The 14,115-nt window shown below is 54.1% G+C and overlaps 1 protein-coding gene across 4 annotated transcripts in view; it reads left to right on the forward strand.

Annotated features, from left to right (window-relative positions):
• The window catches only part of Atp9a (ATPase phospholipid transporting 9A (putative)), a 123,078-nt gene extending 113,778 nt beyond the window's left edge, over window positions 1-9,300 (forward strand). For 3 of the 4 annotated variants that reach the window (XM_063248146.1, XM_063248147.1, XM_063248148.1), the window contains exons 25-28: window positions 223-331; window positions 816-873; window positions 2,721-2,924; window positions 5,248-9,300. In XM_063248146.1, the coding sequence (XP_063104216.1) occupies window positions 223-331; window positions 816-873; window positions 2,721-2,924; window positions 5,248-5,384 (508 nt within the window). In that variant the 3' untranslated portion in view covers window positions 5,385-9,300. Of the gene's footprint in view, window positions 1-222; window positions 332-815; window positions 874-1,270; window positions 1,759-2,720; window positions 2,925-5,247 lie in introns of those variants that run through there. The other variant, XM_063248149.1, reaches the window with a different exon arrangement.
• Window positions 9,301-14,115: the final 4,815 nt, after the last annotated feature.

A 14,115-nucleotide genomic window follows, 5' to 3' on the forward strand; every position in this document is an offset into this window, starting at 1 on the left:
CTCAAGTGTTTACTCCTTTCTCAGAAGCCCTTTTCTGTAACATAGTGGGAGGTGACGTCCTTTATCTGTTTAGCTGTACAAAAGTCAGCACACAAGCTCTCTGGGCCGTGGCTTCGGTCTGTCTCACGTCTGAGTCTCCACACTGAGGGGCCGGGCAGGTGTGTGGGGTGGGGGGCAGGTGGCCCCGCTGCACCGGCCAGCACTGTCCGCTCTGCTCCCCAGGTACTCCACCATCTACACCATGTTCCCGGTGTTTTCCCTGGTCCTGGACAAGGATGTCAAGTCGGAAGTTGCCATGTTGTACCCCGAGCTCTATAAGGACCTGCTCAAGGTGCGTGGGCCTTGGCCGCCTGCCTGTCCCCCTGTCCGCCTTCCTCCCCTCAGACTCCCCGGGTCTGACTGACGGGGCTGCTCTGACTTTCGGGGACAGTGTGGGGGCTCATGTTCCCTTGAAGCACTGTAGGTTCTGTGTAGGGAGTGGACCTGCACAGCAGCCTGCAGGCCCCGCGCGGCGCCAGCTGTGACTGCATCTGCCCCTAGCAATGCCCACCCTCCCGCCACTTGCAGAAAGCGCGCTCCCCAAGCGCGGGTGATTTCCTGTCTTCTGGGGCTTTCACTAAACACCAGGCTTATGCCGGCTCCCGTCACTGGGTTCCCCTCCTGTGTCTGGATGTATCAGCCCCTGCTTGGACGAGGACAGGCAGGTGGCCATGTGTGGGTGGAGGGAGGGAGGAGGAGGCCGACGGCACCTGAGCTGCGGGTCACCCCATGACCTGCTGGTCGCCCTCTGTTGTTTAACCTTTCTGTCTCCTCAGGGGCGGCCGCTGTCCTACAAGACGTTCTTAATCTGGGTTTTGATTAGCATCTATCAAGGTAAGGACAGCAGCCAGCTGTTGCCCCGTGCGCTGACCGTGACCCACTGAGTCCGTTTCCAGCCTGTGGAAGTGGAGAAGGGAAGCGGGGACCTCAGGGAGGCCAGGGCTGTGGCAGCAGGCTGAGCGCTCCGGGGCTGGAGCACAGGGAGATCAGACAGAGCAGAGCAGGCGTCTGCCCCGGGACCGTCAGGGAGGAGCCTGACACCGCAGGCCAAGCCTCCCTGGTCCACAGTGCTCCAGAAGGAGCCCTGGTGTGCTGCCACAAGGAGCAAGTTCCACACTTGACCTCTGGTAGGTCAGAGTCAAAATGCAGGGACACAGAAACGCAGTGTGACTTAGCGGGGTGGTGTGTAGGAGACTTACGTTTCGTGTTTGGACTTTGTTCCCTTCCCCAGGCTACCTCCTTACGTATATGCGGTGTCTCAAACATCTGAAAAAGGCCCAAATCGAAAACATTCTGGTCTGGAGCATTACTAATAGGGATACTCAGCACGTGCTAATTGAGAACTGCCAGGCGGTTGGATCCACCTAACATAAAGCTTTCTCGGATGCTCGGTGTCTTTACTAAGAGTGAGATCAAGTCACCGCTTTAAAGAAACATACATTCTGTGGCTGCCCGAGAGGGTCCTGTAGACGGTAGTAGCTTTGAAAAATGACCTTTTGGAGTATAAAAAGGAAATATCAACTCTCCTGTTGCATTTATTTTTTCCTGGCTCCTTTCAGGATTTCTGCTGTGTGCATTTTATAATCCACACAATACACCTGAATGGTACTGTTTTTAGTTACCTGCACTGGCACACATAAAACTTAAAATTGAATGTATAATATTTGGGTTCTCTTCCCTTTTTTTAACCAAGGAGTTGTACAATAAAAAAAAAAATTTAGAGACCACTGAGTTTGTTGGCAGAGGCTTAACCTGGCATTGAAACTCGATGTGTGTGCGTGCGTGCATTTTAGACGTACGTCAGAGTGTAACGTGCGCATCTGGTTTGAAAGTGCACGTCCTGCCTGGGTTCCTGATCGTCAGTGGCCCCGGCTCGGCCCCTCGCCTCACGCTTCCAGTCCCTGCTGCCGCTCTGAGCGACACCTTCGTGCTGCCAGCGTTGAGCACAGTCCATTCAGTCTCTGGGGTGCTGGGGAGCCTGACACCCCCCCCATGCCATGCCCTTCCTCTCCTCGGCAGCTGTGTGGGCTTCTCGCTGTCTCTCTTGGCAAGTCTTCTTTGTGCGCATGTGTGGTAAAACCACTCCCAGCATCGCATTTATGGCCCTGACCACCTTCAGTGACCAGCCTGGGGTGACAGGCGCCCCCCCCCCCAGCCTGGGGTGTCACTGCCCCTCAGATCCCTGCACCTCTCCGTTCTGGACCTCGGGAACTCTGCTCCCCTGAGCGACAGCGCTCCCCTGCCCTCCTCCGTCCCGGACCACCATTCTACTGTCCCTGTGCCCTGGGCTGCTTCGGGTCCCTCCTGAAGGTGGACTTGTACAATTTCTGCCTTTTATGGCTGCTGCCTCCATCATTTTAGAGGAAATGTTTAAATTCTGTGTCTCCTCTCAGCTCCAGTAGTAAGTCTCTCTTACTCCCTCCTCTCTCCGTCCGCTGCCTTTTCGTCCTCCGTGGTTACAGAATATTTAGTCTGTGAGGTCAGAGAGAACAGCGGCTGTACGGGTCTGACCGCTCCACAGGCATCGCTCCTCAGCCTCACTTACAAAGCACTCACGCCTTTGGTGTCCAAATGAATGATTCTGGGGGTGGGGCATGGGCCCAGTGTCCAGCTCCGGGGGGCGGCGCGTGGTGCTGACCCGGCCCAGGGGACTTCCAGGGACACCCTTCTGGCGTTTCCAGGGAGCACCATCATGTACGGGGCGCTGCTGCTGTTCGAGTCTGAGTTCGTGCACATCGTGGCCATCTCCTTCACGTCGCTGATCCTCACCGAGCTGCTCATGGTGGCGCTGACCATCCAGACCTGGCACTGGCTTATGACGGTGGCCGAGCTGCTCAGCCTGGCCTGCTACATCGCCTCGCTGGTGTTCTTACATGAGTTCATTGGTAAGAGCCGAGTGTGCAAGCTCGTCTGCCAGCCCGGGGTGTCAGCCCTAGGTCTCCCCAGCAGTGAGGCCTGGAAACTTTGCTGAGAGCCCCTAATTCACAAGTGGCAGTTGTGAATTAGCACATGGAATTGAGAATGCAGGATATGGCCTCAAAGTCCAGTGTGTGCTGGCTTGCTTGCATATTGGGCATTGACCCCAGGCCCTTTGCACTGAGCTGTATCTCCTGCCCGCTTTTTAAATATTTTGAGGCAGTGTCTTACTAAGTCATCACTTGCTCAAGATGGGCTCAGACTTAACATTTCTCCTGCCTCAGCCTCCCAGAGTGCTGGGATTACTGGCCTTTGTCACCATAGAAGCTAGAGCTTCACACATGCTGGGCAAGTGCTGTACCACTGAGCTACATCCCAAGCTCAAGAGTACCTTGAAAACAAAGAGCCAGGCGATACAGGAGGAGAATTGTTTAATTCAGCAAGCATGATAGACCCATGTCTTCGGGTTCCACATCTTTGAGCCCAGCCAACTGCAGACCCAGAACATTTGAAAACCCAAGTCCCATCATCCCATGGGGATGAGAGCTGTGACCGAGGCTGCAGAACAAGGTGAGGGAAACGCACCTGAGCCCACACCCGGACATCTCGGAATGGCAGGTGTGGGAGCAGGGCCTCCCAGGAAGGGGGTTCTCTGCCACAGTGCTGGTTCTGGGGGTACAGGCCATCACCCCCACCTCTAGGGCACAAGCTCAGGTTTCTCCATCTCAACCACCTCTCACTTTGCTATAAGATGCTGCCAAATGTCCAGCCAGACCTAGTCCATGTGTGACGAGCTCGATCTCCGTCCAGGCTGACTGCTGACCCAGGTGCTGGCATGGGCTCCTTCCTGTCCCGAGCCCGGGCCAGCTCTGCTCCACAGGTGCTCAGCGCAGGTGCGGTTCAGGCAGCCCGGCCTCTTTCAGCATGTGCCTCAGGGGACCCAGTCTGAGTTTTTTCCAGGCCAGGATCAACTTGGGCCTCCCGGGCTGGGCTCATCACCTTGTAAGGCGGCAGGCAGGCAGCAGATGGCTTGCTTCCTTTCTGCTTTTTCACACACGCAGTTAAGTTTCTGTCTGCGTCACTTAAAGTGAACTCTGGGGTGACTGTCTCCTTTGTCTGCAGGGAGAGCTTAGCTCTAAGGCTGCTTCCCACCAGACCCCTGGGGGACCTCTGGCTACAGCACCCTGGGGGAGGCCTGTCCCACTGAGAGGGCAAGGTGGCCGGACCCAGGAACTCACCCCTGGGTGCTGTGGCCCCTCCTCCAGGGGAGCCCAGCCTGGCCCGGGAGTGGACAGATGTTACCCTCCTTCAGTGTAAGTCCAGTGTCACACACCGATGCTCAAAAACCAGTGGCATTCAGATTTCACAAGAAGGTAGATTCGGAGGGAAACAGCGTCCCCAGAGGCTCCGTGGACCGAGAAACTCTGCTTTACTGCGGGAACACCTTTGATCCGAGCTTTCTCTGCTTTCCAGAGCTGCTCATGAGTGTTTATTGATAAACACAAAAGGTGTGCAGCCAGGAGGCGAGAGGTTAGAAGCTTCACACTTGTCCAGTCTTCCAGAAAAGGGTGTGTGTGCACTCGCCTGCACGCACAGGGCTCGGGCCCTCCGGGAGCACGGGTGGCCTTCGAGGGGGCACAGTCACAGGACAGTGCCCAGGGCTGGAGGAGGGGCCTCATCTGGGCCTGCAGCATTTCCCCCTGAGCTCAGGAGGTGGGGAAGGGGTTCCTCTGGTGGCAGCAGTGCCTTCTCTTTCAGAAATCTTAGCACCCCTGGTCTACCACCCTCAGCCCCCAAGGAAACAGAGGCCCGAGGCTGAGCCCGCACCTGACCAGGGGGCTTTGCACCCCTCGCGCTGTGCCCGGTACGATCACTCAGTGTGACCGTCACTGAGGCGGATGGAAGAGTTTCGAGGAAGCAGAGCCCTCCGTCTGAATGTCACTTGTGCTCCCCAGGGCGTGGCTTTAGAAAGAGGCTCCAACTGTCAGGGTCTAAATCAAAAACACCTGCTTTTTGATTTTCCTACTGGAGTTGCTGAAAATTGCATTGTACCGAGCAGGAAGCTACTGGATCAGGTCAGACAGGCAGGAGGGAAAGCGAGGAGAATCGGGCTGACAGCCGTGTGCGCTGCTGGCCGGCTCGGCCCCTTCAGGAGCGGGCAGGGGACGGGCGCTAACGCCATGTGTGAGGGAAGCAGCTTTCCCTTGGCTGGCCACGGTGACTGCTGCTCGGTCCCGTGATGCCTCCCAGAGTATTCCATGCAGCTCACTGCCATGTTCTCCTGGCTTGCAGATGTGTACTTCATCGCCACGCTGTCGTTCCTCTGGAAAGTCTCTGTCATCACCCTGGTCAGCTGTCTCCCGCTCTACGTCCTCAAGTACCTGCGAAGACGGTTCTCGCCCCCCAGCTACTCGAAGCTCACATCGTAGGCTGCGCGCTGGCCCGAGGGGACCCCGGGCTCTGCACATCCTCAGCGGACAGAGTTTGAGTTCCATTCGTGTTAACGCCACCTGTGGGTTTTGCAGTAATTGCTAACACGCGCTGTTCCTTCGTGGCAAGGCCGTACCAGGGGGTCAGTCCTCAGAGGGGAGACTCGGAGGGCAGGCCCGAGAGGGGCCCCACGCACTCGTCAGACCCCTGGTTGTCACATGGGAGTGACAGCTGTCAGAACGGGTGGCTCGCCTGACAGTCCTGTGGGTCACTGTGCAAGCTTCCTTATGACTTGAATTTGGTTGTCCTGTGATAAAACTTTCTGTCTAGTCAAAGGTTACAGAAGGCTTTTTTTGTTTTTAAACCGGTCCCATTGTGTGTCCTTTTTTTTTTAAGTCTCTAAAAAGTGGTTTCAGAAAAAACAGTTCTCAGATTGGAGAGGAACAGGCAGTGGCATTCGATAAAAAGTCATCCAAACAGTAATTCCATCTGGAAACGCTCAGCGCCCTCTCTGAGGCGTCCCTGCTTTGTGAGGGGCCCCGGATTGCTAGGATTATGGAGCACGACCCCGAGGAGAGCACAGTAGGAGAGGGGACCCCCCCCAAGCATGGGGGGCGAGTTCATGTCACCTGCCACCTCGTAAAAGAGCTTCAGAGGTGGCACTCCTGCTTCGTTGTGAGCTGGTGACAATTCCAGAGCCAGCGGCTATCTGAGGACACCCTCTGGCCCTCCCAGCTAGTTGCTTTAGCAGGAAACATGCCACCGAGCAGCCCCTACATGTGTCGACGATGCGATAACAGCTTCAGCTAACTCTTCAGACAACCTGGCAGATGAGACTCAGATCTGCTGAGGCCGAGACGGAAGGGTCTGGGCACGGGGGCTCCGCTCTTGGCCAGCAGCCAGTTTCCTGTCGGAGTCACGGAGGACGCGCTGACAAAGGCAGCGACAGCGTGCCTTTGTTGCAGTTCGCAGTCCTGCAGCCTGCAACCAGCTCCTGCGGCTGCAGGTCTCCTGGGCATGCGCAGAAGGAGGGGGTGGGGGAGGGGCGCCAGTCGTGGCTGCGCTCGCGGAGGGAGAAGAAGCTCGCGGGCGTTGGACGTGGCAGGGCATTCTTGGGTTTGCAAGTCACTGCTTGTGGAAAGCACATGTGTACTCCATAAGGGTTAAGTCGGGAGGGCCTGGCGCCCCCAGATGTGCGGTCCCTGCAGTCGGAGCGCAGCGCACGCCCTCCAGACCTGCGGGGGCGCCACGGCCCAGTGCTGATGCCCACTCCCTGTCCACCCTAGGGGGACCTGCTCCCAGAGACTTGGGGACACGGGCAGCCACGACCTCAAAGTGCTCCCCGTGCACCCCGGCACTTTGTTAGAGCTTTTAGAGCTGCCCAGGATGAGGGTAAGTTGCAGGGCCCGCGAGCTCGACTGTGTCCTGAGGTCCCCAGCTCCACCTCACGTCTCCTGTCCACTCCAGCCCTGTCCGGCAGGGCCGGGAGCCCCGCAGCGGTGAGCGCTGCATTGCAGGAATGGTGGCTTAGGAAGAGCATCTTCGCCCCAAGGCCTCAGGGAGATGGAGCGAACCTGACTTCTTCGTTGGGCAGTTTTACGTGGTTTGAAGAACAGAGGAGGTTTTATTTAGTGATTGTTTTTGAGCCTCTGGCTCTTTTTCCTCAGAAGTCAGTCTGGGAAACAGAGTCTTAAGAGAGCTGTGTGTTGAGTTCCCAAACCCAAGCCAGCCCTGTGACAGGGACAGGCCAGGACTCCCGCGGGCCAGTCACACGGGACTGCGCTAGGTGACCGTCGATGTTTGCAGCAGATGTAGCGAAAAAGCCGGTCTCTCTGGTCTTTCCCTTAACCCTGATTTCCACCGAGTCAGCACCAGTATCCCAAGTGACACCTTCGAGGGAGGAAGCTTCCAGGAGAGGCTCAGAGGCCACCCAGAAGTCACAGGTGTCTGATGGTGCCCTCCAGAGGTCCAGTTCTCTTTCTTCCCTGGGCCCCCATACTTTGGTGGTGGCAAGGAAGGGCAGGACTGAACCCATGTGGATGTTCCCTCACTGTGGAACCAGCCTGCAGACTCCACCGGCATCTCCTGAGGCCGGGGCGCCCGGGGACGCACGCTGGGCACCTGACACCTCGGAGACACAGGAGCAGCGCCACGGAGCTGGCGGAGAGAGAGCATTGACCCTTAGTGCACAGGCAGACTGGACGCCCAGGAGCACCGGGGCGCTCAGCCTTCTCAGGGTCACCTTAGTCAGGGGGAGCACGAGGAGAGCAAGGAGTCCTATCTAGAAAAAATGTAGAAACGGCATTCATTGACTCCCCCACCCGGAGAACCCAGTGAGCCCATGACTCCAACAGCCCTTTAGTGTGAGGTCAGGGGCGCACTGACCACTGTCCAAACTCTCCCCTCCCCCTCCTCCCTTTTGGTTCACAATTTCTCTAAGACACTGACCACGAGCCTCTCCATCTGCTGGACAGTTTTGAGCCTGGCTTTGAGAGTGCACGTATGCCCGGGTATTGCTGTCTCACGAGGTGGACTGGGGCCGGGCATCTGGGGGGCATCTGAAAGTTGGCTGGGGTGGGGCGAGCTGAGCTCACTGCCCCACTTGGAGGAACACACCTGCTCCCAGTCTCCTCGGAGTGAAACCTTGTTGCGGTGGTCATCTTAAATTCCACCCTTTGCTGACCAACATCTCCCCTGTTTGTTCTCTGCGGAGAATCTAGGTTGTACTGACAATATTTTTCAATGTATTTTGAATTTTGTACTCATTGGAAATTGATGTTCATGCCTATATTTTGCTCCAGATTTTTGTTTTTATGTTTTGTCTTGTTCTTGCAGGGGTGGGGCTGGGCATGCACCACAATGTCTTTGAGGGCAGCCTTGTAAACTTTTGCCAAAATTTCAAATTTTCCATCCTATTTAAAGCAAATGCTTATCAGACATTTTTACCTCCATCCTTTCTGAGTGTGTGAAGTGTGTATGTGTGTTTATGAGGTCATCTTAAGTTTTCTGAAGAAACGTTTGGTTTTTCAATGCGTTGGAATTCCCTTTCCTCTCCCCCTCCTTTTTTATTTTAAAAATATATGAAGAGCTTATATATATTTTATTTCTCCCCATTTCTTTAACAGGAAACCTTTTGGCTTTATATACTTAAAATATTTTCATTATGTCTATTTTTTTTTTTTGAGACAAGAGTCTCACTGTGCAGTTCAGGCTGACCTTGAACTCAGCAATCCTGCCTCAGCCTCTCAAGTGCTGGCATTACGGGCGTGTGGCATCATGCCAGGCTATGTCCATTTCTTCTTGGAAAGAAAATGACTGACTGCTTTGGGATGGAACTGAGAAACATAGCACTGTGTGGGCCCCACTCCTGTGACCCTGGGGTGCAGTGCGGCACACCTGCCCCTGGGTCTCCCAGGTTCCTCCTGCACAGGACAGTCTGGGCAGCCCATGCCCGGAGCTGGGTAGCGTCAGTGAATACTGTGTTAGGGGGTGAGGTGGGCATGGTGTTGGGATACAGCTGGGGCTCTCTCATTCCTGGGTCTGTCTGTGCAGCCCGCGGGCAGGCGTCCACTGGAGCGGCATTTTTGATTAGAGGACGCTGGGGCCTGGGATGCTTCAATGTAGCAAGAATGTCCAGGTGATCCAAATTCTCGGTTCTGTGATGACGCCCATGTGCTCTTCCGTGTTCCTGAGCAATTCCACTTTCATTCTTTGCCAGCGTGGCCTGTTGCCCAATAAAGCTTGTGTGTTTTCTGCCTGTGGGAATCCCTGTAATATGTACGGGAACGTGAGTTCTGGGAATGAAATAAGGACTTTCTATTATAATGCTGTTATGTGCTTATCTGGTGGTACAGAAAATGTAAAGAACTTGTTTCTGGTTTAAAAAATTATATTGATTTCAGAAAAAAACCCCAATGCATGTTATTTATTATTCTGTACTTGTCGCCCCTTCTAAACACGTCAAAAATTCAAGAACTGATATAAATGGGAAAAAAGGTGAAAAACATAAGGGTTATGTTTATACACACAATGCTTGACAGCTTTGAAATCTTTGTTTTTATAATCGAGGGATGAAAGATTTAGGGATGCAGTCACATCATTTTTTAAGCAAAAAAGGGGTTTTTAGAGGGATGTACCGGATCACAGGAGGCACAGTGTTTGCTAACCTGCTGGGCACCCGTAGCAACAGATACCCACTTGAGGATGTTCTCGCTGCCTTGGACACACGCAGCGCCCATGTCTGAGACTCAGTCTGACCCCGCACCCCAGACCTCACTTAACGGGTATATCATTCGTTTTAACTTTGTCCGCATTTGCAAAGGGGCCATTGGTCTGAGCTCTCCTGGCCACCTGGTGTCATTAGCAGCAGGAGCTGCCGATCTCCGTGGACAGGGTCCGTACCTGGGGGTTGCATGCTTCTAAAGGTGGGGCCTGGGGTACTTTTCTTCAAGACTCCATCTGCGAGCTCTGGGAAATTCCAGCCCAGGGCGGGGGTGACGGTGGCCGCCAGGGGGCACCCGAGGATCAGAGGACGCACAGGGTCCTGCGTGCTGCAGCTGCCTGGGGGTGCCCAGCTGCTCGGTTTCCAGACGCTGCTTTCATGACTTCAGAATTTATTTCATGCCCAGCGGTCCCGTTAAAACAGACATTTCTTTTCATGTTGTTGACCAGAATATTTTGCTGGACTTAGCTAAAGAAAAAAGTGGGGAAGGAGGGAGTATAAGAGCTGAATATTCATTTGGTCTTAGATATTTGCATTTTTGAATCATTGGCAGCTGGGAAGCCTCGCTCAGCTCCCTTTGTGGACTAAAAAGGTTTAGAGACGCAATGTTCCAACCCTCCAAGTACTTTAACTGTTTTTGTTATGAAACTTTTCAGCGCGACATGAAATCCTGCGGTATTTGCGAGGAGGTCTATAAATGATGGATTTGCTCACCTCAAAATAGAACTGTAGCCGCTCCAAACTTTCCAGAAGTCGGAATACAGTAACAGAATTCATTCAGGACTTGCTAATTTCCGATTTGAGATGAGTTACATAACACAGCAGCCCGCCTTCACGCCTCTCAAAACTACCCATGAAGCCATGGTGAAATCTATCATTAAAAGCTAGAAATAGCTTTGCTAAACTCTGGGAAAAAGGATGAATTTTTTCTGAGGCCCCCTCTCCCTTTTTTTTTTTTCACCCAAACATTGCATAATGTTAAAAAAGTCAAATCTTTCCGTGGGATTTAATTTCATTCTCCATGTGGCTGTGGTCGGATGGGTAACTTAAGCACTTGAGGGGCTGGCGGATTTTTGGAGGATCACGCACTGCCGGATCGGTTTTCATCCAAAGCCTTGCTGGATGGCCTGCCCAATCCCGGGGCTTCTCTCTCCCCCGCCCCCTTCTCTGGATGACTTGTCTCCACCACAGCGGCTTTCAGGGTCTTTTCTGCAGGGCTGGGGGAAAATGGGCTGCAGACACCCCAAAGCGAAGCCTCCTTCATGGCCCAGGCTGAGTTTTTTACTTGGACCCGGGTTCCTCCTGTCGCTTGGGGTAACTGAGGCACACACAGGTCACCGCCCCACAACTGCCAGCCGTCCCGTGTCTTAGACCTCAGCCTGCAGGTGCTGTTTGCTTATGTAGGAACTTGGTGTTCTAAGCCTCTGTGGTCCATTTTCAAGAGGTTTAAGAGAAACTGACTCTTCCTTTCGTTGGGTCGATGAAACCCAGGCACATTTTTCCTTGGAAAAGGAGCTCAGAGCCTGGGACATACAGATGGGGAGGAGAGGATACAGTGGACATGCCGACATTTCATTTGTCCACCAAGTACTCACTGGGCAGCTGTCAGGCAGCTGTAGGCGTGTCAGAGAACAAGAAAGACATAATTCTGGCCCTCAGAGTGGTTATATTTTTCTGGGTGTGAGAGAGAGACAGTAAACAGATACAGACTAATATCAGGTGGAGAAGGCCTCCCATATAAAGCAGGGCAGAGTTATGCAGGGGGTGGCTATCTGTTCAGAATATAGGCAGGAAAGGGGATAAACAAGAGGGTCATCTAGGAATGGGCTGTGCGGCCTGCAGAATGATGATGAAGGGGTTGGGGAAAAAGCAACATCTGGGCAGTGATATGTGCAAAGGCCCTGAGGTAGGAAATGCTGGGAGTGTTGGAGGAGTACTGGCTGGGGTTCAGAGACCAGGGAGGAGCTTGAAGATGAGATCAGGGAGAGGCAGGGCCCACAGAACATGTCATGTAGGCCACAGAGACTGAGTAACTTACTACAGTTAGTCCTTTGCTCACTTTAACTTGAACTGCGTCCAAGGGGCCCATTTCACTGTTCCCTTCTGTGTCTCATCAGATCCCCATCCCTGTATGTCCTGACTTCCACATCAGCGGGGGCTCTGAGGGGCAGTCCTTTCCCTGGAACTCCCTCCTCCCGCGCCCAGATCTCCTGCATGGGTTTGCTGGCATGAACCATGCTGACGATTCAATAAAGGGGAGAAGCAGCCAGTCCTTGGATGGGGTTTCTTCCTGCTGTTCCAGCAAATAATCCGAAGGGTCTCAGGTCCGCCCTGCTGCGTGGCGGTCCGGGCCAGAGGTGACCACTCATGCCCGAGCCCTGGCAAGCAGGCGACAGAATGGGGAGCTGGCTCTGGAGAAAGCAGTGTGGGGAAGGAGAAAGTGGGTTGGGTTCTCTGGAGCTGCATCTTTCCCAGATCTGCCCGCTTGGGTCAGGTTTCGGAGATGAAGCCTTTTGCAGTCAGGAACTGCGGAGCCCGGGCAGGCTGCGTTTGGATTCCTCCCGCAGAAAGCACCAGTAACGAGAACAGGCTGCCGAAAAGAATGCAGTTAGTGTCTTAAAGATGGGCACATACTCCTCCTCATTTGTCCTCTTATGCGAAACAGATTTTTTAAAAGGCAATTGGAATAGCTAATGACATCCAGAACCCTGTCGATTCAAGGAGGGCTGGGGGTAGGGGACTTAAATTGGCCCGAACAGCTAATCAGGCCCAAAGAGAGAGGTGAGTTGATTACCCTGGAAATTGCACAGAATTCTTCAAAGACGTGGCCAATAATTAGAGTTTAAGATGCTACTCTTTATGCACATAACTTAGCATAATTTTATTAGGCAGCTCATCACCACCAGAATTAGAGAGAATCAGGCCAGAGCACCTCCCAGAGCCAGGCTGGCGGAGGGAGACGGGGAGAGGCGGTGCCTGCCCCGCTAGCAGAAGACACCACCGGGCAAAGGTGCCACCTTTTCCTCTTGGTTGGGACGGGAGTGGGACTGAAGGCAGTGTCCTGTGGGGTGATGCCTGAACTGGCCTGCACTGGACAGGCCTGGCGTGAATGCCTGTCCTCCCTTGCTGGCTAATGACGTGGCCTCTTCTGTACATCACAGGGCTTCGGTCCCTCGTCTGTCACGGGGATGGGGGTCCCTACTTGTGGAAATCAGCACGGAGGCCACAGTGCTGGGGACAGTGTGGATGGGAACACCTGAGGCCCCTGTGCGGAGGAGGCTTGAGTGGACGGAGGCCGCCTCTCTCCAAGCTCCTCCAGGGTCGGGAGTGCGGCTCAGGCTTGCCCAGCATGGTTGAGGTCCTGGGTTTGAGCTTCCGCACTGCAGAAAGCAAAATCCTTCCTGAAAATGGATTTATATTCTCCTCACCCCACATGCTGCGGTCACCATCGCCAGTGCTCTGAGATTTCAGAGTTGGGGGCAGAGGCAGCCGCTGACCGCAGTCCTCTGTGCACTTGGCCGGCCCACAGATGCACACTTGTGCACACTTTTGCACGCTTGTCCTGCGTGTTCTCGGTGCTGTCTTTGCTCCACATGGAAAAAGCTCTGTCTCTGCTGCACCGGTGTGGTGTGGGCTCCCTGCCGGGGTGCAGCCCAGAAGGAGAAGCCGAGGGCGCCTCCAAAGAATCCATATGCTCGGGGATTCGGGAAGGAGAATAGAAGGCAGTAATGCAGTTGGCAACTCATGTAAAACATTTTTTGCACATTAAAACAAATTCATTAATAGAGCAGAAGGCAGAATTTGCTTCAGTTTAAGAAAATAAATCACGAAGCTGGAGGGGCGTGACCGGGAGCGCGGCGGGTGCCCGCGTGGGCGGGGGCAGGGGCTCCTGGCTCCTGCTCTGAGGGTCCCCCGGGAGCGGCTGGCTTCTGGTTTCTTTCTCAGCCAGCCCCGTGCCCGCCCATGCTCAGGGCTCGCTGAGCCTGGTATCCTGGGGGTCTTTTGTTTGTGTTTTAAAATGCTGGTAAAGTATGTATAACATAAAATGTATCATTTTAACATTTTTGGTGTGTGTGTACTAGGATGGAACCCTGTCTGGCCCTTTTTAAATTTTAAATTTAAAATTTTGAGCTAGTCTCACTAAGTCACTAAATTGTCCAGTCTGGGCTCAAACTTGGGGTCATCCTGCCTCAGCATCCCAGAGTGCCGGGATCACAGGCATGGACCACCACACCCGGCTTTAACCACCTGTAAGAGTACAGTCCAATGACACTGAGATACTGAGTCCTGAGAGTATATTCTAGAAGATTCCAGAACCTGTAGGAAGATTCCGGAACCTGTAGGAAGGAGGTGGGCCCTGACTTTCAGGACATTGCACACTTGCAAAGACCTCACCACCTACGTCACAGACCGGGAGGGGAGGGCGTGATCCCCATTTTGCAGGGGAGAAAAGTGATGCTCAGAGGCAGGAGTTGAGGCAGGCCGACGCTGCACCTGAGAATGTTCTG

This window comes from Cavia porcellus, unplaced genomic scaffold (genome assembly GCF_034190915.1).
Source record: "Cavia porcellus strain 051 isolate PalLab524CR breed Dunkin Hartley unplaced genomic scaffold, mCavPor4.1 scaffold_5, whole genome shotgun sequence".
Classification (NCBI taxonomy): Eukaryota; Metazoa; Chordata; class Mammalia; order Rodentia; family Caviidae; genus Cavia; species Cavia porcellus.